General features: G+C 34.8%; 1 protein-coding gene across 1 annotated transcript; it reads left to right on the plus strand.

The window, feature by feature from the left end:
• Positions 1 to 409: 409 nt before the first annotated feature.
• On the plus strand, positions 410 to 20773 carry UPK1B (uroplakin 1B). The gene is made up of 8 exons (XM_053705845.1): positions 410 to 480; positions 12615 to 12699; positions 13325 to 13525; positions 14259 to 14333; positions 15091 to 15213; positions 16976 to 17155; positions 18974 to 19057; positions 19914 to 20773. The coding sequence occupies exons 2-8, from the start codon at positions 12634 to 12636 to the stop codon at positions 19962 to 19964; spliced, it is 780 nt and encodes a 259-aa protein (XP_053561820.1). The 5' UTR covers positions 410 to 480; positions 12615 to 12633; the 3' UTR covers positions 19965 to 20773.
• The last annotated feature ends 3496 nt before the right edge of the window (positions 20774 to 24269 follow it).

Consider the following 24269-nt stretch of genomic DNA (forward strand, 5'->3'; position numbering starts at 1 on the left):
TTTCCTATGTAAAATTATTTTAATTATTACTTATTTAGTACCTAATTAATTATTATAGAAGTTGTATCACTTGCTACAGTTAAATTAGGGCACCTTAGCCAACATGCCTCAGGGAGTAAATATTTAGGGCTTTAGTAGACAATAGAGAATGGATCATATTAATGAATCATTAAACATAAAATGGTTCTGTTCCCATTTCTGACCCAAATCATAAACATTTAGTGAGTCAGAATAAAATATCTACACAGCAACCTGCATCTTATGTTGCTTAAAGTAACATTCCTGCAACAAAAATGCACTTACACCCAAAAGCAGGAACTGGTTCAGCCAGGTCTGATGGTCATGTGGTGTATTTCCTCCAATAGCACAGCAGCTTTGCCTTGGGCTCTGGGATGTTTAAAGTGTAGCACAGAGTCAATATTACAACAGGTGCTCTTCATCTCTCAGCTGGAAGGTAGGCTGCTGCTGCAGGAGTGATTGGTGAGTTATCTGTACATTGTGTGTCATACAGGCAGCAGCATTACATTATATAGACTGGGCTGCTGGCAATGTTATTGTCAGATGAGCTAATGAGTTTATATAAACTGTAGCAGCAATATAGCAATTTGTTTGTGGTATGCAAATGCATCAAGGTGATTATCAGCAAGTTTCCAAAACTAAAAATCCATTTAAACTTCTGTGTAATGGATATTAAATAACCCTTATGTATTTAACTTTCATGACTATAGTTTTAGCTCTGGCTACTTAAGATTTTGGAGTTTGCATTCAATGTGTATCTGTATATAAATCAGTCCCTTACTTATGCAATAATGGCTCCAAATGCCAAAAAGAGTTTTGCTTTGTGGATGCATACAATTAAGGGAACATAAGTTGTTGTTTTTTGTTGTTGTTGTTATATTTATATATATATATATATATACACACACACACACACCAGCCCTGCATACTAAAAGAAATGTTTTCCAAAGTTATATCTTGCTGTGGTCAGTTAGAGCAGGAATAAATGTGCTCCTGCACTGATCAATCAATGTGTAGCATGTTACAGGGACAAGATATCCTATCTTGCATGATGAAGGGGGGGGGGGTGGAATCACAAGAAAAGTAAAATAAATGTTGGCAAAATTAGCACAAAAAAAAAAAAAAAATTTAAATATTGATGGGGATTACTTTGTTAGTAAATTGTCACTTTTAATAGAAGTTGAATTAGTAATCTATTCAGACCTCATTTCCATCTGATTACAGGGTGTTGTTTGCATAAATCAGTATTCACTTCTGGGGCTTTTTCTCATTTAAGCTGAATGCATTCCGAATAAATGCCTCTCTTTCTATATTGCAGTGGGAGTGCCTGTATTACTGGTTTTACCCCCCACAAAAATCTACTTCTTTTTTTTTAACCCACTTCTCTCCCCCCCCCCCCTTTTGTTTTTTCTTCTTCCTGCTAAACCAATAATATTCTCTACAAATATTAAAGTAGCATCCTGTGATTTAGGGAGAAAATGAAGAACTGATTTTAGGTGAATTTCCCCCTTTTAATACAGTAATGTTTTTTTAGCTGTGAGTGCAGATTATAACTTCACTGACAAATGATTTTATATGTGATGGGTATACGTTTGTTTAACTACCTGATATCTGTTATATAGATAATTATTTATAAAGTGACAGGACACATCTCCACTATGACCAGGATTGGGGAATCTATGGCAATTTGCTGGCACTTTGGCTTTCATGGGCTGTAATCCTAATACTTTATAGATTACTTTCTTACGAATCATTGCTTTATATCATCAGTAAAAATCAAATTGCTGATATATATGATGGATTTAAAAGAAAATGTAATTGTAATTATTTAGCACTATCATATTGATGCATCCATTCAAAGTCTGGTAGAATGTTCCTATTCTCATATGCTGTAGTCAAATAGGGACAGGTGCGAATGGGTTTGTGCTCTGATCTAAGAAATAGCTTTGTAGAATGTTGCAGGGTCAGTGTTTTACCAGAGATACTCCAAACTGTCTGCAGGGAGGGGAATAATAATCCTCAAAGAAATGTTCTAGAATAAACATTCATATGAGAGTTCCATTTCAAACCCAGAATAACCCTTCAGTACTTCATCATATTCACCTTATTAACGACATCGCTCTTCTACCTCACCCCAGGCACAACCTTCTGTATCATTATTGTCCCCCATACGAATCTAATGTAAACGCATCTGGTTCTCAGTGTATTTGTAGTTATGAGCTATTTATCTGGTGAACATTTTGTTGATTGAAGTTTGTTGCATTTTATTTTAAAATCATTTCTAATGTTTGTTCATCAGCCCTGCAGGTGGGGTGAAAAACTGTAAAAGTTAGACACCTCAAATTGTTTTTATACCCTTTTTCCTAACTTGGGATACTCTGGGTGTGGCAAGTGACTTTTATTTATTTAAAGGAACATGGAAACTAAACTTTCCAATTATTTTTATTTTTTGTATCCTTTGTTAAAACACATTCCTAGGTAGGCTGGAAAGTAGCAATGCACTTCTACCTCCTACCATTTGCTCAGCTGTGTTCAGCTAGCTCCCAGTAGTCTTTCAACAAAGGATATCAAGATAATGATGCAAAATTTGAGAATAGAAATAAATTGGTAAATTTGTTTAAAATTATATTCTCTATCTGAATTGTGAAATAAATGTGGTTTTATGTCCATGTAAGTCCACACTATTTATATCACTTTTTGAAGGGGCACTAAACCTAGCAAATGTTATACAATTCTGCACATAGTGCAGCATTATATAACATTAGCTTACCGCCATGTTTCTAAACCAAAGGGTTATATAGATATTTTGCAACGAAAACAGAACGCCGCTCCTGGCTCTACTGAGCGGGTCTGTTTTTTTCTTCTAAGCGCATCGCGGGCACGCTGTCTAGTCACAGCGTGCCTGATCGCGCTATTAAACTCAATGTTGCTCGCTCTGTTCTGGGGCAAGCTACATGAGTCTAATAGCGTGATCGGGCCGGCTGAGATTGGACAGCGTGCCCAGATGCGCTTAGGAGAAGAAAATGGGCTCGCTCAGTAGAGCCAGGAGCGGCGTTCTGTTTTCGTTGAGAGAAAAAAAATGACACCCCTACCAAAGAATTTAATATTATTTTTAACTTAGTGGAGATTTTAATTTTAAGAGTTTTCCAAATTGAATTGGGAACTTTCAAAATAAATTAATTTTAGATCATTTATATCTCAACAACCACTGCTTGTTTTCTTTTTACAGAACACAAAATGCACCTGCTTGACAATAAAATCTATCTGCATGCCAAATGTCTTTAATAGTTTTTGCTGTATGTTGTTTTTAATGTGAAGAAATAGGAAACAAACTCACCCCCCAACACCTAATAACTAGGGTGCACCCAAATTTCAAAGAACATCAATGATTTTTCACAAATGTTAAATTGTTATCCTATCAGTCGTTGGATTCATATGTAGAATTCTGTGTACTTTAATTTTTTGTTCAGTCTTCTTAAAGGGACATAAAGCCCAAAATTTATTTCATGATTCAGATTGAGCATACCATATTTTTTAAACAGCTTTCCAATTCACTTTTGTTATCTAATTAACTTGGTATTCTTTGTTGAAAAGCATATCTAGATAGGTTCAGAAGCTTGGAGCTAGATGGTGATTGGTGAACTTGTATGCCTATTCTCAATGCCTTCCCAGGAGTGTATTGCTGATGCTTCAATAAAAGATACAAAGAGAATAAAACAAAAATTGATAACAGAAGTTAATTGGAACGTTGTTTAAAAATATATCATCTGAATAAAAAAATGTGGGTTTAGTATCCTTTAAAGCAAGTTGCCTAACACGTATACAAGGCTGCTAATGGTTTACTGACTATGAGCATGCAAATGTCTGTATGCTGATTATATAAAATGCTATACAATTTAGCTGGGAATCATGGGTTTGCTAATATAATAGTTAAAAAGACATAATAATTGTCATGTTTTGAATATATAAATGCAATATTGCTTGTGCAGATTCTAAGAATTAATTTAAATTTGTAAATCACTTTAAAAAAAACAAAAAAAAAACCTTCTTGGAGAAAATTGGCTTTTTAAATAGTTACAATAATAAAAAAAATGAATGCCCATTGTGAACATGGAACTTGAAAGCTAAGAACATAAGCGGTCTTTTGTGGAAGTTAAACAGCAAAAAGATCAGGTCTCCTGTTTGTCATGTGAGCACAAATAGCTATATCATTGGCTCAGAGAGTGACAGCGTTTCTTCCCAGCAGACTGTAACTAGCAAACTCTTCCTAGACTTCTTCATAGAGATTAAACATTTTAATTACAATAAAATAAACTGTACCTAAATTTTACAGGATATTTCTTCACGTCTATAAATTGCAGACTGTACATAACATTGTTACAAGCTGCACGTGCATCATCGCAATCTCATTGTGCTAGACATCCAAAATGTTCAGCTATAGTTGTGCACCTGCAGTTTAATGATAGTTTGCTATACTTGGGTTATCACATCTTCTGTGAGATACATCTTAGAAATACATTTTGGCAGCAGCACAACCAGTTATTGTTTCCTTCTGGAATGGAATCTTAAAGAGACATGAAAGTGCTTTGTGTTATTGTCTATCTCCTGCAAGGGGTTAAACACTGTTGGAGTCATCAAGGGGGCATAGGGTTTCCAGCTGTAGGTGAAGGGGTACAAGTAGTGGATGCGGTTATACAGTGGCCCCTCCCTAAAGCGCTACCTCAGACCACACCCTTGACCACACTATGCATATTCTTCATAATTGAGCAGTGGTTTAATACCCTTGGTTGCAAATAAATCATTGTAGCCCTTTTGACTGACAGCAACACACACACGTAATTTGAGCCACGTTTTGACTTCCAGTAGTACCAACAAGGTAAAATTGCCCCAAGTCTCACACAGCGATGTTTTAAAACCCCAAAAACTGACTATAACCCAGAAGACAGGGATTGTTACCCTCCTCACTACCAGTAACACAGAGCAATGTCACCTTTTTTTTTTTTTTTTTTGGGCTGTATTTGTAATGCACAGTGGAATAGAAGGCCTTTAAAGGGACATTAAACACTAAATACATGTTAGATATTATGATGCATTCAAAGAAAAGATTAGTCCATGACTAACATGTAGATGTATTTTTTAAAGTTTCATTAGTTGTTTAAAAAGTGATAAAATAAGTGTAAAGTTTTAGTGTCTATAAAACACTGGGAGCTGCCATGTTGTAACTTGTGTTACCTTCCCTGCTGTGGCCAATTAGGATCAGTTATAAATAGGTCACTAGAGTGTGCAGCCAATGGTTGTGCTGGATTTAACAGTGTTCTGCACTTCCATTTCTAACAGGAACTGAAAAGCTAACAATTTCAGAATGGAATTACAGGCAAAGAGGACAAAATAAATAATGAAATTATATTGCAGAGTTGTTATATATATATATATATATATATAATTACAATTTATCATTTTATATTACTATCTCAAAGTGTTTAATGTCCCTTTTAAAATTAAGTGACCAGTATTTTAAAAATATTTTACTTGACTTTCCATTTAAATACTGGACACCTGATAACGATAGCAGTGCACTACTGGGAGCTGGCTGTATTATTAGTTAGTTAAAGAGTGCCAACATCTTCTGGCAGCACTCGTTTCCTTGGATAGGGCTTGCTTACTGGTAGCAACATTTAGCAAACCAATAAGCAAGCATAACCCAGGTTTTGAACAAAAAATGGGCCGACTCTTAAGCTCTACATTCCTGGTTTTTATATAAAGATAGCAAGAGAACAAAGAAAAAAATAATAATACGAGTAAATTAAAAAGTTGCTTAAAATTGCATGCTCTGTCTGAATCGTGAAAGGAAAAAAAATTGGGTTTAGTGTCCCTTTTAAACACAAAGGTAAAGTGCCTTATGTGCTTTACACGTTTTTGCATCAGAATGTTTGTTTAGCATACTTGAAGATTTTTTTATTTTTTTTTAATTTTAGCATCATCTTTCCCCTTACTCCCCAGCCTACGCATGTTTAAGGTTTTTTTGTTTTTGTTTTTTCGGCATCTTTACATAGATCTTTAATTTTTGTGTTACACCACCAATGTTTTTGTTTAAGAAAAATTTGAAAGGTTTTGGCTCAAGCGGAACTGAGCTGTGACGGTGGAATGTAAAACAGGAATGTGACTCGGCAGGTCTGGGGTCTTCTGCTGAGCTATAGAAATGATTGTAGCCTGGCTGCTGTCTCTCCCTGTGCTGTGACAACACATTTCTGTGGTTACTATAGCAATTAGTTCTTTAGCATTAGTCTTTATGGGCAATATTTTATTTTTAAAGGGATATGAAACCCTTTCAAGATTGAGACAGAGCAAACAATTTCAAAAAGTTTTCAATTTGCTTCTTTTATCAAATTTAGTTCATGTGTTTGTTCTGTTGGAGAGATATCTAGATAGGTTGCGTGCACTATATGGCTGGAAATAGTGCTGCCCTCTAGTGCTCTAGCTAATGTATAACATTCTGGCAAAACGTCCGCCATATATTACTGCAAACACGTGCACACCCCTGAGCTTGCCTTCCTGCTTTTCACCAAAATACCAAGGAAACAATGAAAATGTCATAGTTGTTTAACATTGTATCTGAATCACTGAAGAAACATCTTGTTTTTATATCCCTTTAAACAAGTTACCCTTTTATTTATCTGGGTGCCGGAGTATCAGAAACTTTATAAACATTTGTCTACATAGAAACATCAATTTAGAACTGGAAGGCCAATCAAATCTGCCCAGATTGCTGTATGAAGTGTTTTCTTATTTAGATTATTCTGTGTCATTTGTTTAACCCCCCCTCCCTTTGTTGTAACCTTTCTGCTATAATATGATTTTATTTCCCTTTTGTGTCCCTTTAAAGGGACAGTATACACTCATTTCCATATAACTGCATGTAATAGACACTACTATAAAGAATAAGATGCACAGATACTGATATAAAAATTCAGTATAAAATGGTTTAAAAACTTACTTAGAAGCTGTCAGTTTAGCACTGTTGAAAAAGTAGTTGCAAAGCCCACTGCAAGTGGGAAATAAGACAATCCCCCTCCCCCTTCTTCTGCATATGAAAAGACCCTTTACACAAACAGGAGCAAGCTGGAGAAGGTAGCTGACGGTATTCAAATAAAACTTTGGGGCTTGGTTAGGAGTCTGAAAATCAGAGCAATGTTATTTAAAAATAAGCAAAATTATACATTTTTAAAAAATAGATCTACAAAACATTTATGCAAAGAAAAAATGAGTGTATAATGGCCCTTTAAGTCAAATCCTTGTGTATATCTGATACTATTGACTTCACTTACAGAATTTGTGCTTGTCCTCTCTATAGGACGTTTTTGTGCATCAACAACCCCTCTCTCTATAGAGAACACAACTTGAGTTTATTACATTGTAATCTGAGATCATGAACCTTGTTCTAATTTTGAAACCCCCCCCCCCCCCCCATTTTCATAAAATCTTTTAGTTACTTGAAAGATGGTTTTTACCTCTTCCATTCTGTCTTCTGAACCATCTTATGGATAGTATGCTGGTGCCGTAAAATCATCTGCTGTGTCTTCAGATTTGTACATGGTATCATGAATGAGATCTGGTTAAAGATCTATGGAATCGCCCAGGAAAAAAATAAATCTCTTTCTGCTGCTAAAACCATATGCAACTATGAATTCAATAGTTTTATGCTGTTACTGCATTAAACTAACTCTTTGGTATTGCTGTTTACCAATATGACCTATACCCACCTTTCTGGTTTCTCTATCCTATATGTATAATGTTCTGTGTTGCTGTATATACTACATACTGCTTGTAGGAAGGCCATTACAATACCTGTTCATCAAATTAACAGCTCTTTACATTTCATTGGAATATATAAACTTTTGGAAACAAACGTCTATACCCATTGTTTTATCTTTAACTTTGAGTGGGTTAGCAACTTGTGTGTTTTTGTTTTTTTTCCCTCTTGGGGCTAATAACGTTTATCCCATGACTAGTAAACTATAATGATACTTTCCCACCCCAGTGTGTGTGTGTGTGTGAAAGATATAATATACTCCCCCCCCTCCTTGGGGTTCAGAATGTTTATCCCCTGTTTATCATGTGACTGCTATTGAAAAGTATTGAGAAGCAGTGCATTGATTAAAATAGCCAGTAGGTGGAGCTGTCAGCTTGTGCTGCAGCAAATATATGCAAGCCAAGCAAGCTGAAATTAATCAGTTTAACCAGACCTGAGCTATCGAGCAGCTTGCAAAGGAACAAGATCTTCCTGTCTATAAATCAGTCCAGATTGGAATGCATAGAAAGAACTGTTTGCAGAAAAATGCAAGTAAAGTCTGTGTTGTGTGATTATTTTATTAGGTTTATAATGCTGTTTAGCATTTAAAGTCTTCATTTCAAAGCTTTAAAAATAATGTATTAGGTGTTACTTATGCCAAGTTTGAGAGGGGCCTGGAACCTAACTCCCTCACTTCCCATTGGCTTACATTATAAACTGGGTTTCAATTTACAACGGTTTTGATTTACAACTATTCCTTCTGGAACCTAACCCCGGCGTAAACTGAGGTGTATGTGTGTATGTATATATGTGTATATATATATATATATATATATATATATATATATATATATATATATATATATATATATAAGGACTTTTTTTTTTTTTTTTTTTTTTTTTTCCCCCCATCCCAGTTTGGTAAATGCCAGAATACATATTTTACTGCATGCCTCTAACATTGTACGTCATATAGATTACTTCCTTGTGGGTCATTAAAATTACCTTTCTACACTAAATAGAAGCTATTGCAATGTCCTATTTTGCCTCACATAATTTATTTTAAAACTCTGCTTGACAAAATTCGAGGTGCTGGCAACTTATTCTCTACATTTATAAACTTAGGCTTTAGAATATATTAACGTTTTCTGATTTTTATTTTTTTTAAACTGCCATTTTTTTTCTTTCCATGCTTGTGTGAAATTATGTCCTGCCACTGGGGCACGTGCAAAATAGGTCTCAAATTTGTACTGAAAAAAATAATAAAATATATATATATATATATATATATATATATATATATATATATATATATATATATATATATATATATATATATTTTTTTTTTATTTATTTTTTTAAGGAATGTTAAATTATATGCTACTCTTCTGTTATGTTCTTAAGCTGTGTTTCTATCTAGAAAGGAGGGGGGTGTCTCATTCCAAAAAGAGGCACTAGTGTGAGAATCATTTTCTGGTTATAAGAAACTTATTTTACTAACACATTTGCTACAAAATAATATACTTAGCATAACTTTAGACACTGTAGTTTAATAGAATTGCTTAGAGGGTGTCAGGAGAGTTTTGGGCAGTATCTTAGATGGAAGTTTCAGACACAGCACTTGTGAAATCTGCTGTATGTGTCCCACTGACTGTATTCTCACTCCTCTGCCTGCCTACCCTTGTACTCTGATATAAATGCTTTATTCAAAACCTTGAGCGTCTGTTTCCCTTTTTCAGTACAAATTTGAGACCTAGTTTGCACGTGCCCCAGAGGCAGGACATAATTTCACACAAGCATGGAAAGAAAAAAAATGCCAGTTTAAAATAAATAAATAAATAATAATCATAAGAAAACGTTAATACTTTCTAAAGCCTAAATGTAAAGAATAAGTTGCCAGCACCTCAGATTTTAAAAAAAATTATGTGAGGCAAAAATAGGACATTAAATGACCTTTCTACACTAAATAGAAGCTATTGCAATGACCCACAAGGAAGTAATCTATATGACGTACATACTATGTTAGAGGCATGCAGTACAATATGTATTCTGGCATTTACCAAACTGGGATGGGGGGAAAGTCCTTAAAACATACACACAAGAAAACATTTTCTATCTATCATTTTGTCTAAAAAGCAAAGTTTAATATTATCTGCTAATACATTCTCTGTTTGTTTATTTGTGCATGGAATCATGAAACAAAAAAAACTTAACCTTGAAGTCTTAATAGGTGGGCTGAAATGGGGCGTGTCTGAAGTTCTCTTTCAGGTCTCCCCTATTCTCTAAGCATTTTATCCCTGCAGATATCACTGATACCTCATCATTTGTATACTGGCGAGTTTTTCTCAAAATACTTTATTATATTGATAGAAAAAGAGGTGTATGAAAAACTTGAAGAGAACACGTGTTAAAAAAAAAAATTGAAAACTCAGCAATTTTATTAAAGGGACACTGAACCCAATTTTTTTTTCTTTTGTGATTCAGATAGAGCATGACATTCTAATTTACTCCTATTATCAAATTTTCTTCATTCTCTTGGTATCTTTATTTGAAATTCAAGAATGTAAGTTTAGATGCCTGCCCATTTTTGGTGAACAACCTGGGTTGTTCTTGCTGATTGGTGGATAAATTCATCTACCAATACAAAAGTGCTGTCCAGAGTTCTGAATAAAAAAAAAAAACCTTAGCCTGCTTTTTCAAATAAAGATAGCAAGAGAACAAAGAAACATTGATAATGGGAATAAATTAGAGCATGCAATTTTAAGCCACTTTCTATCTGAATCATGAAAGAAAAAAATTGGGTTCAGTGTCCCTTTTAAAGTTAACTGTGCATGGTGTGTTCCATGTTTCCCTCACTCTCCCCTGTGAGATTCTGCATTCTAGAGTTTTTTCTTTACTTTCTGTGGGGGCAGCTCACAACTCACTGGGATCTCCGTCTCCTTTCTCAAAGCACTGAATAAGGTTGTCCCCTGTGAGAGTTGGCATGGTATTTTACTTAATGCCAGTGGGGTTTTAAGATGTGTATATCTGTTTGGCAGAACAAATGTTCCCATTGATGATTGTTCTACAATTCAAAATGAATGTTCATATACAGATACTGAATGTTAATATTGGATTATTACATTAAAATATTGATTCCTAAAGAATTAAAACTAAGTTTGAGAATCAATATTTGTATATAAGTATTTATTATATTTTTGGAATAAGTTCATTTGCAAAAAATGAGTCTTGAATAGTAAATGACATTTTGAGGATAAAAAAATTCAAACTTGAAATGTATGTGAGTGGATCAGATATTTTCACGTAGAACTTACATGTGTATGCTAGGGGTGCCACATGTATGTGAGGTTTGCAAATGTGCATTTAAAATTGGACTTTTATAGACCTTCATAACTGCTGTGTGGTCACTCCCTCAAGCCCGACAATTATGCAAAAAAGTGACATATTAAAAAATATTTAAACAAAATGCTTTTGGTCTTTACTATAGAGACTCCAGCAGGTAGCACTGTCATAGATCTGTTCGATGGGGTTAGCAGGTTAATAGTCAAGAATAAAACTGAGCATAACACGTCAATTTAAAATATTTGTTTCAATGGTCTTTTTCCAGATGCAACCATTCGTGATTTTACCTGGTTCCCAAGTCAAAGGGGCATATGTTCCTATATAATGTAATCGTCCTTTTTATAAAGCCTACCCTTTTTTACATTTTTTTTTTTTTTTTTTTTTTTAATAAATCACCATTTAATATTTACTAACTCTTCTTCTTCTGAAAGTGCCCAAGTCAAAACCTTTCATCGGCTCATCAAATGTTTATTCTGTGATTTTACTATATTGGGTTTTGATTGTCTAAGTTTAATTCATGGGAGTGAATAACTATTTGGAATTTGTAAAGTACAAACATTAATTTGATTGGATAGAGCATGCAATTTTAAACAACTTTAAAATTTACTTCCATTATTATTTTTCTTGGTATCATTTTGTTAGAGTAATCTTTGGTGAGATCAGGAGCGTGCATGTGTCATAAGCCATCTGGCAGCAGTGTTTATAGCAATGTTATACCTAGTTACAAACAGTGCTGCTGAAGAAATGTGCACGCTCCTTAGATCCAATCGGCCTACCTAGGTTTAATCTTTAACAAAGAATACCAAAAAACAAAGGAAATTTGATAATTTAATTGGAAAGTTGTTTAAAATTGCATGTTCTATCTCAATCAAGAAAGTTGAATTTACTGTTCCTTTTTTTTAAAATAATTTAATTTATATAACCTTATTAAATATATATATTAATATTGTGCAGTCAAAAAAAACCTAAATAAAAATTAAATGTTTTATAACTAGCTTTGCTATTTTTCATTCTTTAGCTTGGAATAGTCTCGCTCTCGCTCTCATATCAATAAAAATAAAACGCCATTTAAAAATGTCACCTATAGCGCATAACTTCACTTATTCATGGGTACTCAATTTATTTCTCTTCAGCAAGTGTTCCTCACTTTTAAACTTTTTAGACTGCCTATGGAATGTTCTTATTTGTAAGTTGGGTTTTTATTTTTTTTAGATATGTAATAAACAGATTTTGATTATGCAGAATTAAGATGTTTGTTACTTATTTCAGTGTATACACTTTCAAATTTTATATTTTAATTCATAAATCGCTTTCTTATCATTCTTTAGAGCCCTGAGTTTGTGAAAGCTATTTGTTACCTACTAAAAATATTTTTAACCTATGTCCTCCTCCCCTTTTTTTTTTTTTTTTTTTTTTTTTTTTTTTTTTTTTTTTTTTTTCCTTTCCGTCTCAATTTATGCTTTAGGCTTTGAAGTGCTGTAAATATGAAGGAAGATTCAAGTATTCGATGTTTCCAAGGTCTGCTTATCTTTGGCAATGTGGTTATTGCAGTAAGTAGTTTCATATTAGTGTGAGCTCCATTTTATTTCATTTGTGTGGTTTTTTTTGTTTGTTTTGTGTGTGTGTCTAACAGGCCTTTTGTACTCTTTTATTTCTTAATTTTAATAAAATAAACTGAAATGTCAAAGTAGCTAAAGAAAACAAAATATGTATGTATATATGTTAGGGGTAATCGTGACATTAACCAAGCGGCTATAGTTTTTGTTGTTGTTTTGCCTCCGCCTTGTGGATTCAAGGAAGGTGCCCCGCCGATCCTCTGGCATCCACCCCAAGTGAACCTTGGAGAATGAGGTTTACATTGGGGCTTTGCCCCCCCCCCCCCCCCGAGGCAAAAAAGATAGTGAAGATGTGTGAATTACACTGCATAGTATATATGTTTGATGCAGTGACTCAATGCACTCGGAGAAGATGTATCATGTTACTTCGGGCTTTACCCACAGCTGCTTGGGTAATGTCAGGTTTACCCATGAGTACAGCTTAATGAGTTATCCCATTGCCCTTTTACACAGTAACTAACCAGTAATCTCACAACTACCATGTGTTTTGGGGCTGATGCCCGTTTACTGTTTTATTAGTAGCCGTGCAGGATTATTAATTCTGTCCTCTCATTCACAGCTATGTGGGATCGCTCTGACAGCAGAGTGCATTTTCTTTGTTTCTGATCAGAATGGCCTGTACCCACTGCTGGAAGCAACAGATAACGATGACATATTTGGGGCTGCATGGATTGGCATATTCGCTGGTTTTTGCCTCTTTTTATTGGCTTTGTTGGGGATTGTTGGCATCATGAAATCGAACCGGAGGATGCTTATGGCAGTAAGTCTAGAGGCTATTGTGTATGTACATATGTAAATATATTGTGCTGCCTTTAGTTCTTCTGTGGCTGTATTGAAGAAAAAGTCAATCTAGTTTGTTTCCTACCCAGGAATTTACCTTTCAGTATATCGCCCTCTTCTGCTATTTAAATGCTACTGGGGTTTTTTGTTGTGTTTTTATAGAAGGTATGGGCCGTTACTACTCACAATACCACTATACTATTGATAGATGAAGTGTATTGGCACTGAGCAACAGGTATTCAATGTTTGACTCCTGATACTTTCAATATTCTAAATGTCTGGCAAATCTGAAACGTTAGCATTTTAAAACTGAATGTTACAATCAAACCTTTAAATATTGCTGGGGTTTTTTCAAGATACATGGAGAATTTGAAGCTTTGGGTGATAAATATTAAAGTATTAAATTAATATTTTATAAGGTATTGTGCTATGAGAAAGGAGTGAAGAAAATGTAAATCAGAAATGTGTCTAGGTACATTTGGTTCATAGTAAGGGGTTTTAAATGTATAAACTACCCTGTTTAAAATACTGTTTTTTATTTTTCAATCTTTAATTAAAAAATATTCTAATCTGGTAGCTGCACAATTATTTGGGAAGTTTTGGTTTAATGAGCACTTTCTGGAAGAAATATTTCTTAAAGAAAATACAATTTACCATCTGGTGTTGCTTGATTTTTATCCTTTTCAAACTAATTTTATTGTTTGTATTTTTAGTACTTGATTCTGATGTTTATCGTTTACTGCTTTGAAACCGCTTCAGCAATCACTGCTATCACACACAGAGATTTTGTAAGTACCGTCCAGACATCTCTAGTTATACAGAGTGTTGTTAGACTAGGCAATGTACCCTTTATGGCACAGAGATGGTAATAAATATACATCTAGATCTTTTTAGATATTTTCGTAACCTAGATCACTGTTTTCTTGTGAGGTTGGTGTGAGTTTTTTTCTTTTTTTTTCTTCTGTGTCATAAGTGTATGTTGAGAATAAAGCTTCTATCATCTTTAGACAGACGGTGGCAGTGTGTGTGTGTGTGTTACCGTCTGTAATGATCATCTGCTTGTGCCAGCAGGAAGTGTGGGGGGAACCCGGGAGGCAGGTGGGCGGTTCAGCAGTGGAGGGGAGAGAGTGGTATGGCCCTACACTACAAAAAAGAAAGGGATAGGGAGCTATGCTACAGGAAAAAGGTGTGCGGTTCCTAACAAACTATCGCTAGAGAGGGGACCACTACACTAAAGGGGGAAATAAGTAAATGTATGTATGAGGGTAAGGGGGGGATCCTACACTGCAGGAAAAAAAAATGCCTGGCTGGGAGGGTAATCTCTACACTAAAGCTAAAATTAATTTTACAAGCTATCTGACTAACCCCTTTACTGCTGGGAATACATTAAGTGTAGTGTGCAGCTGCAATTAGCGGAATTCTAATTACCAAAAAGCAATGGCAAAGCCATATGTCTGCTATTTCTGAACAAAGGGGATCAAGTTCCCCACTGCAATGGAATTACAGCGCTTTACAAATAATATTCTAATTTCTTCTTGTTTCCAGTTCATTCCAGAGTTGTTCCTGAAACAAATGTTGCAGTTTTACCAGAATAATAACCCATTCAACAATGACAATTCCTGGAAAATAGACGGAGTCACTAAGACATGGAACAGGCTTATGATTCTAGTAAGAAATGGTTTTTGACAATTTTTATTTTCTCTTTCTCCTCTTTCTCCCCTCTCCTCTTTCTCTCCTCTCCTCTTTCTCTCCTCTCCTCTTTCTCTCCTCTCCTCTTTCTCTCCTCTTTCTCTCCTCTCCTCTTTCTCTCCTCTCCTCTTTCTCTCCTCTCCTCTTTCTCTCCTCTCCTCTTTCTCTCCTCTCCTCTTTCTCTCCTCTCCTCTTTCTCTCCTCTCCTCTTTCTCTCCTCTCCTCTTTCTCTCCTCTCCTCTTTCTCTCCTCTCCTCTTTCTCTCCTCTCCTCTTTCTCTCCTCTCCTCTTTCTCTCCTCTCCTCTCCTCTTTCTCTCCTCTCCTCTCCTCTTTCTCTCCTCTCCTCTCCTCTTTCTCTCCTCTCCTCTGGCATCCTACAAAGTAGGTTTTATTTAGACTGTTTAAGATTGGAGGAGAGGTGTATATAATTGTCTAGAGCAAAATAACAAAACAAATTTGCATAACATCAATAAATTCAGATTATGGGGAAACTGGATAAAATATGCGTATATTGCTTTTCTGAATGCAGTGTATACAGTACTCCTTGTACAGGGACAAAACTAAACATCACTATGCTGTGGCAGGCCCCCCATTTCAATAACACCTTTTCTGGCTGTTTGCAATTAGCAAAAGCTGAGCAAGCACCACATAGGAGATAGAGTAGATGCTTCTCTGTGACTGAATCATCCCCCCTCTTTAGTCTGAGAGAGAGGCAAGTTTTTTTTCTGTACATCAAGACTGTGGCGGCCATCTTGGAAATCCTGCAACCATATTTGTAAAGTCAAAAGTCAACCTTTTTCTTATTGTAAGCTCTGTTTTGAAAGGGGCACACAGAGGGACCAGACTTGATGCAGGTGTAACAAGCCAACAAAAGAACGAAGCTGAAGCCACAAGCTTGTAGAATGCTCAGTTTATTGGCAGTGCCAAACAGCGAAGGGTAACTAAACAAACAGGAACACCTGACGTATTTCACAGCAACATCACTGCTGGTTTCCGATCCTGATGGCCAACCTAGAGGTGTGGACCTCTGAGATCCCTGTAGTTACGCCCCATGCTAACTACTTTTTTGTATTTTTTTACAAATGCGCAATAAAGAATGAAATATAGATAAGGTATGTCCGCATAACAATATTTACGAAAATATCACTATTTTTACTCACTTTGGAAGAGAAACAACTCAAATTTGAGCAAGCCAAGATCATCTGGAGCTACAGGAGAGTTTCAGGGAACATTACTGTTCCAAGGGAAATTCTAATGCAAACATTACATGATGTAATTTTGTGTATTACTGACCCTAGTTAATATTACTGCTTTAGCCAATCCATCGGGAGCTGGAGTCTTCCCCAGTTTTTGTGTTCTGTTGCACACAGTGACACAAATGTATTGAACTGCACACACCTTTTGATGTATTTCCATAAATATTTGACTCTTGATACCTATAGACTTTTTACATAATTATAAGGACATATTATCTTTGTTCTTTCCCTCTCCTGAGCTGCAGTGAACCGTAAACTGAGTTCAGTAAACGATTTAGCTTTCCCATGCAATATGTATACACCTGTATGCTTGGTAGTGAGTAAGGACTGTGCCCTTTTGTAGAGTTTATGCTGTATGGTAAAGCTTAAAATATTCTCTAAAGTGCACAGTAAGACTTTAGTTTGAATTTATACGTTGCTATTAGGGTGGGACTTAAGGGGCAGAAAACCTGTGTTTATTGCTATAATGGCTACTTTATTGCAGAATAAATGCTGTGGAGTCAATGGACCAAGAGACTGGCAGGACTACACTTCTGCGTTCCGGAACATAAACAGCGACTCAGAGTTCCCGTGGCCGCGACAGTGCTGTGCAATGAATGATTTGGGGATCCCCATTAACGTGGAAGGATGTAACCTTGGAGTTGAAGGTTATCTGTACACTACAGTAAGTACTTTTTGTAAAGTAAACTAAATAATTGAATATAGAAGTGCCTTGGAATAAGTGGATTGTAGCACATACTTTTACATTTAGTTTAAGAGCATGAACTGCTAAATCCTCGGCAAGTGAAATGGTTTAAAATGACTAGACAGTTATCTTCAAAGCCTTTTTCTGTGCCTGCACCTTTATTCATGTGACGTATAACTTACCTCTGTGATCTGCACCTTTATTCATGTGACGTATAACTTACCTCTGTGCCTGCACCTTTATTCATGTGACTTATAACTTACCTCTGTGCCTGCACCTTTATTCATGTGAAGTATAACTTACCTCTGTGCCTGCACCTTTATTCATGTGACGTATAACTTACCTCTGTGATCTGCACCTTTATTCATGGGACTTATAACTTACCTCTGTGCCTGCACCTTTATTCATGGGACTTATAACTTAGCTCTGTGATCTGCACCTTTATTCATGAGACTTATAACTTACCTCTGTGCCTGCACCTTTATTCATGTGACGTATAACTTACCTCTGTGATCTGCACCTTTATTCATGGGACTTATAACTTACCTCTGTGCCTGCACCTTTATTCATGGGACGTATAACTTACCTCTGTGATCTGCACCTTTATTCAGGGGACTTATAACTTACCTCTGCCTGCACCTTTATTCATCTGACGTATAACTTACCTCTGTGCCTGCACCTTTATTCAGGGGATTTATAACTTAGCTCTGTGATCTGCACCTTTATTCATGGGACTTATAACTTAGCTCTGTGATCTGCACCTTTATTCATGGGACTTATAACTTAGCTCTGTGATCTGCACCTTTATTCATGGGACTTATAACTTACCTCTGTGCCTGCACCTTTATTCAGGGGACTTATAACTTACCTCTGTGATCTGCACCTTTATTCAGGGGACTTATAACTTACCTCTGTGCCTGCACCTTTATTCAGGGGACTTATAACTTACCTCTGCCTGCACCTTTATTCATGGGACTTATAACTTACCTCTGTGCCTGCAAATAGGGGCAAAAAGCTTCTTCAAGCCTGGAGTTTACACCGCATTCAAATGATAGCTGGTTTATAAGTGGGAGGTAGAAAATGTTCATGATTCAGATAGAACAACTTTACATGGGCTCAGGAGCAGCATTGTACTACTGGGAGCTAGCTATTGACTAGCTGCACATATTTGCCTCTTGGCATTAGCTCACAGTAGCTCTTCAGCCTACTCTTCAACAAATGTTATCAAGAGAATTAAGCAAATTAGATAATAGAGGTAAAATGAAAAGATGGTTAAAATTCTCATGCTCTGAGCAGTTTTTTAATTTTTACTTTACTGTCCCAAAGGGAGACTTTCTCGTGAGTGATTAGATTGTTGTATTTTAAGGTTAACCTGTTGTTGTGGGGAGAAAAAAAAATGTATGTCCATGCTGGGCACATGCTGCTCTTGTGTTTGGTTGGAGCCACAGAAGAAGAACATGACACTTGTCTATTTAATGACCATACACATGACACTTGTCTATTTAATGACCATACATTTAATGACTGGGGTATAGTCAACCCCAGAGAAGCAGTACTCTCGTTTAGTGAGCCAACGACAAGAGGCATGTGTTTGTAACCTCCAATCACCAGCTTGCTCCCAGTAATGACTTAGTGCTCCTGAGACTACTTACGAAAAACTACATTCTCTATCTGAAACGTGACATTTTAAATGTTGACTTTCATGTTCTATTCTGTTTTATATATGGAAGGTTGTTAGCAGATAACTATTTACAGGGCCGTGTGTTACAATGTTTTTACCTTTTAAATCTATAACAGGGCTGTTATGACCAAATTTCTGGCCCGCTGATGCGCCATGCATGGGGAGTTGCGTGGTTTGGTTTTGCCATTCTCTGTTGGACAGTAAGTATATTTCATGCAATTTTTTTTTTTTTTTTTTGTAATTCTAGAAAACGATTTTTAAAAGCTGTACTATTTATTTATTTTTAATAGTTCACTTAAAGGGACACTGTAATGAAACCTTGTCCATATAAAAAAAAATCAGCATTTAAACACTGAAATAATCTATGATTTGAAATTGAGTTAAAACTGTTTTAATTATTTTAAACAAATATTAAACAGTATCAGTCATGTACTTTCTGCTAACTTCTATTGGCTGATGGGTACTTCCTGGTAATGATCCTTGGCTGTTGGGTACAGATAGTCATGTTTAGCCAATGATCATTAGAATGAGACGCACAGTACTGCTATACTAGATTCATTTTTTTAAATATATTTCAGGGAAAAAATATCCATACATGTTGCTCCTTCAGATTAATTACTGAAATTCTATTTTATTTTTTTTAATTGCCTCCTACACCTTCCTATGATAAAGTGTCCAGATTAAATATTTGCATTAATTTCCTCCTGAAAATTCTGAATGCACAACATGGCAGCCGCCAGCAGCATTCGGCTATTTTCGGAGCTAGATTTCGTATTGTGAAAGTGCAACACACGAATATCTGGATTTGCAAATATCTTAGTGTGTTGCATTTTCACAAGAAGCAAACCGGCTCAGAAAACAGCCACATGTTTCTGGCAGCCACCATGTTTGGCAACGGCATTTGTTTCCTCCTGAAAAGTATGCATATGTCTAGTCCAAATTTTCTTTTCAAGCCCTCACAAAGAGGGTGCTATTCAATATACCATGTTGGTGGTGATATAATCTAATTTTTCTGTTTTTTATTTGCTTATATTTTTTTTTCTGTTTCCATTTCAGTTCTGGGTGCTATTAGGAAGTATGTTTTACTGGAGCCGTATTGAATACTAATCAACAAGACTCCTTTGCTTTTTCTGACGCTTTTAATAAAGATCTACAGTATGCTGGCCAATATGGAAGGCATGAGTTTAACTCAGATGGCTTACTGAGGCTTATGAAATATTGGTCTATGGACAATCTTGGAGGGCTAAATCTATTTGCCTATCAAGGTTTCACTTCTGAAAAACCAAAGCTGTGTTTGTTTACAACAAATTGCTGTGCATATAGGGCTAAAACTGTAAGACTCTATACACTCCGAGCCTCAGGAGACACAGAATATTGTTGCCATCATATTTATCTTGTAATATTTGTTCATGGATACAAAATGGCAGATCACTTTTTTTTTTTCTTTTTGAAATGGCCTACGTACCTACACTTATGTAAATGTGTTTTAATCCAATATTGATACTGCCACGTGTCATGATATAACTTTTTTATGTATGTTTTGCGTCTCAATTTACCCTTTTGTTCTCCCTTAATGATTTGTAATTTTTTTTTTTTTTTTTTTTTTTTCTTCTCAATTAAAATGGAGAATATCTTTAGGCATTTACGGCAAGTGGCTGCATTATTTCTGTTCCACCATAGATCTTGGGTTTTACGGATCACTGTTACACGCACAAAATTCCATATTTATAAGAATATTAAATCTAAACTATCCTGTGTGGTCTTCAATTTAATGTATCACAATGTAAATATAATTCCATAAAATTATATGTTTGTCTTTGTAAGTGATTGTGAATTCTGTTTGCTACAAGACCCTCTCTTAAAATTTCTCGGATTGTTTCATTTGCGATTAAAGAAAACCAAAATTTTGAAATCTATTGCTTGTATATCAGAATGTTAACTGTTTTGCTGTGTCTAACATACAGTATTTTTGTATATAAATAAATTTACATATTTTATCCATTTAAACGTTCAAAAAAAAACAAAGGCACAAACTCTCAAGCAAAAATGCCAGGAAGGTTATAATTTAAACTGTCCCAGGTTACATTGGTGAGAACAGATATTTAGCATTACAACACATCATGTCACGTAAAGGAACACTAAAGTCAAAATTCAGAGAGAGGAAAATTTTATTAAACTTTGCAATTCACATCCCTTATCTAAATATGCATAATCTTTTTATATGCACTCTTTCTGAAGCACCAATTCCTACCGAGCATGTGCAAGATTCACAGAATATACATATAATTTTTGTGATTGGCTGATGGATGTCACATGATGCAGTGGGAAAGAAAACTACCTGAAATTTGTCAGAAAAAAAAATCTTACTACTTGTGAAATTTAAATGAAGGGGGTGTCTAATTTATTATGCATTTATTCATTATTATATTGTGTTTAGTGGTCCTTTTAACAGGAACATTTACATTATTGACCAAGCATACGTTTGGGTGAATTTTAGAGTAATGTTTGGCATTATAAATGTAATTCTAAAGCACATTATTATACTAACACCTTATTTATTACTATTATTATAACACTAGCACATTTTTATGCTGGCACTTTTTTTTTACTATATCAGCACTATTATTATTCTACTAGCACATTTTGTTATTATGCTAGTATAATAATATTATGCTAGTATAATAATACTAATAATATGCTAGTATAATAATACTAATAATATGCTAGTATAATACTAATAATATGCTAGTATAATAAGCTGGCATAATAAAAATGTGCTAGCATAACTATTATTTTTATTCTAGTACATTTATTATTATACTAGCACATTATTGCTGCTAGATAAGAGTGTGCAGATAGGGGAACATGGTAGAATTGCATAATCAACAAATGCAAGATAACAAGCCCAATGCAATAGCACTTAGTCTGAACTTCAAATGAATAGTAGATTTTTGTTTGACAATTTAAAAAGTCATGTCTAGTTCCACTCCCCCTTTACCATGTGACAGCCATCAGCCAATCACAAATGCATATACGCTTTTTCTGTGAATTCTTGCACATGATCAGTAGGAGCTGGTGACTCCAAAAATTTAAATATAAAAAGACTGTACACTTTTTTTTTTTTAATGGAAGTAAATTGGAAAGTTGTTTAAAATGGCTGTTCTATCTGAATGCTGGAAGATTAGCACTATTCCCTGGGGTTTGTATGGGTTGATGACTACGTATAGCTTTGCAGAACTAAAAGTTGGCGTGTAATCAATAGAATGATTGATAGATAAGAATGTTACTTTTAAAGGGACATTAACACAAATTGTAATAAGTAACATTCTTATCTGAAAAGATTTTTGCAATAAATAATGCAGCTTTATCTTTTCAAAATAATGTTTCTCTGTCCCCCAGAACAAGGATCTTTGCTGACTAGCCAGAAACCAATATATATATATATATATAAATTTATTTGAGCATGACTGTTGCTTGCATATGTATAGTGCAAGAAGGGCTGTTTACGTTTTAAGGTGGCTAAGCATGGATTCAACATAATAATAATTTATTAAATGTTCATTAAAACATTTTTTCCTAATGTCCATTGAATACATATAAATTATATTTATATATACTCAATAATATTCTAGCATGCCCATTGCTATAGCTAAGAATGCTTTCCATATCATGATTGTTGGTGTAAAACGGATAATCCAATAGGTATCCAAGACTGCTACAAGCCCTGGGGTAATGATCCTGGCATCAGGGGTATCTGGTGATGTCACCCGCCGGCAGTCCGTTCTCACAGGCAAGGTGCTATTATTATAACAATATAATAGGTGCTATCCGAATAAGGCAGAGAACCAAACTGCTACACATGTAGAGAAAAAAAACCCTGTACATCAGTAGTAAAATTAGACACAAATACTTTATTCAATGTTTGTTAAAAATGATGTACCACTCCATGCCTGTTTATGCTTTTTATCAAGCATTGAAAAACATATTTAATTTAACCACTGATGTGCAGACTTTTTCATTTTTTTCTGCAAAACTGATAATCCAAATAATTAGAAAGACAAGGAGAGGAGGGAGAGGGTCACTAAGTCACAGAAACGTAGATAACCGTATTGACCCAAGCACCTCTGTGAGAAAGTGGAACAAGCACCATTTTCAGATGTGTTATACTGCAAAATAAAATGAATGTATATTGCAATGATAAGCTTTCAGTAATGCACATTGTTACATTTTAAGATACGTCTCTTTAATTAAATGCTTGGTTATGATTTTAATGTAATAACACTGTAAACCATGATTAATCATTTGATAAAATCTGTGATATCACTGCTAGAATTTAGAGATTATGAGTAGCAATTCACTTGTAATTAATCCATTATCAGAACTAAAAAAACTGGAGACAGACAGTAACTTTATTTGTTTGCATTCAGGGTGTAAATGAAAATTGTTTGCCGTTGTCCGGGGTCACTCGTAGGGATGGGCGAATGTGTAAATTTTTGAATTTCGAAAGTTAGAACGAATGTTATTACCGAAATTCGAATTATAAATCCGAATGTTTATAAGAACGAATATTCTTAAAAATTCTATAATCGAATGCTATTTACAGTTTTCGAATGTCACTTTCGAATTCGAATGTTTATAATTATATCTTATGTCCACATTCGAAATTTCGAATTTAACATTCTATATAACAAATACTATTCAGAAGTTCAATATTTCATGTGGTAGGGAGGGAATCTAGTAAATTGATACATAAATAGATACAAATATATAATTTCGAATATTTCTATATAGAATATTGCATAATTCGAATATTACATTTAAAGAAAGCATTAGAAATACTATTACAAACATATAAATTCGAATTTGAATATTGCATAATTCGAATATTACATTTAAAGAAAGCATTAGAAATACTATTACAAATTCGAATTTTTCGAAAAGAATATTTTTGAATGTAATCATAAAATTCGAAACTGAACATTCGAAAATCAAATGTTAGAATGTTATGTATACATTCGAAATTCGATTCGAACGAACGAATGTGTTAAAATTCGTTTTGTTTTTCGAATGTTGCGAAACATTTGCCCATCCCTAGTCACTCGGTGTAAATTAAAATTTCCTGTCTCTTGTGCAAAACCCCACACATTTCTTGCAAGGAGCTTTTTTCACTATTGAATTTTGATGGGTATTAAATATATTTTACTCTGTCTTAATTCATCTAATTACTGTAAGTTTCATCCTCTATTTAAAGGACCAGTCAACACAGTAGATTTGCATAATCAACAAATGCACGATAACAAGACAATGCAATAGCACTTAATCTGAACTTCAAATTACTATTTCTGACTATTTTAAAAGTCTATTTCCACTCCCCCTGTACCATGTGACAGCCATCAGCCAATCACAAATGCA

This window comes from Bombina bombina, chromosome 3 (genome assembly GCF_027579735.1).
Source record: "Bombina bombina isolate aBomBom1 chromosome 3, aBomBom1.pri, whole genome shotgun sequence".
NCBI lineage: Eukaryota > Metazoa > Chordata > Amphibia > Anura > Bombinatoridae > Bombina > Bombina bombina.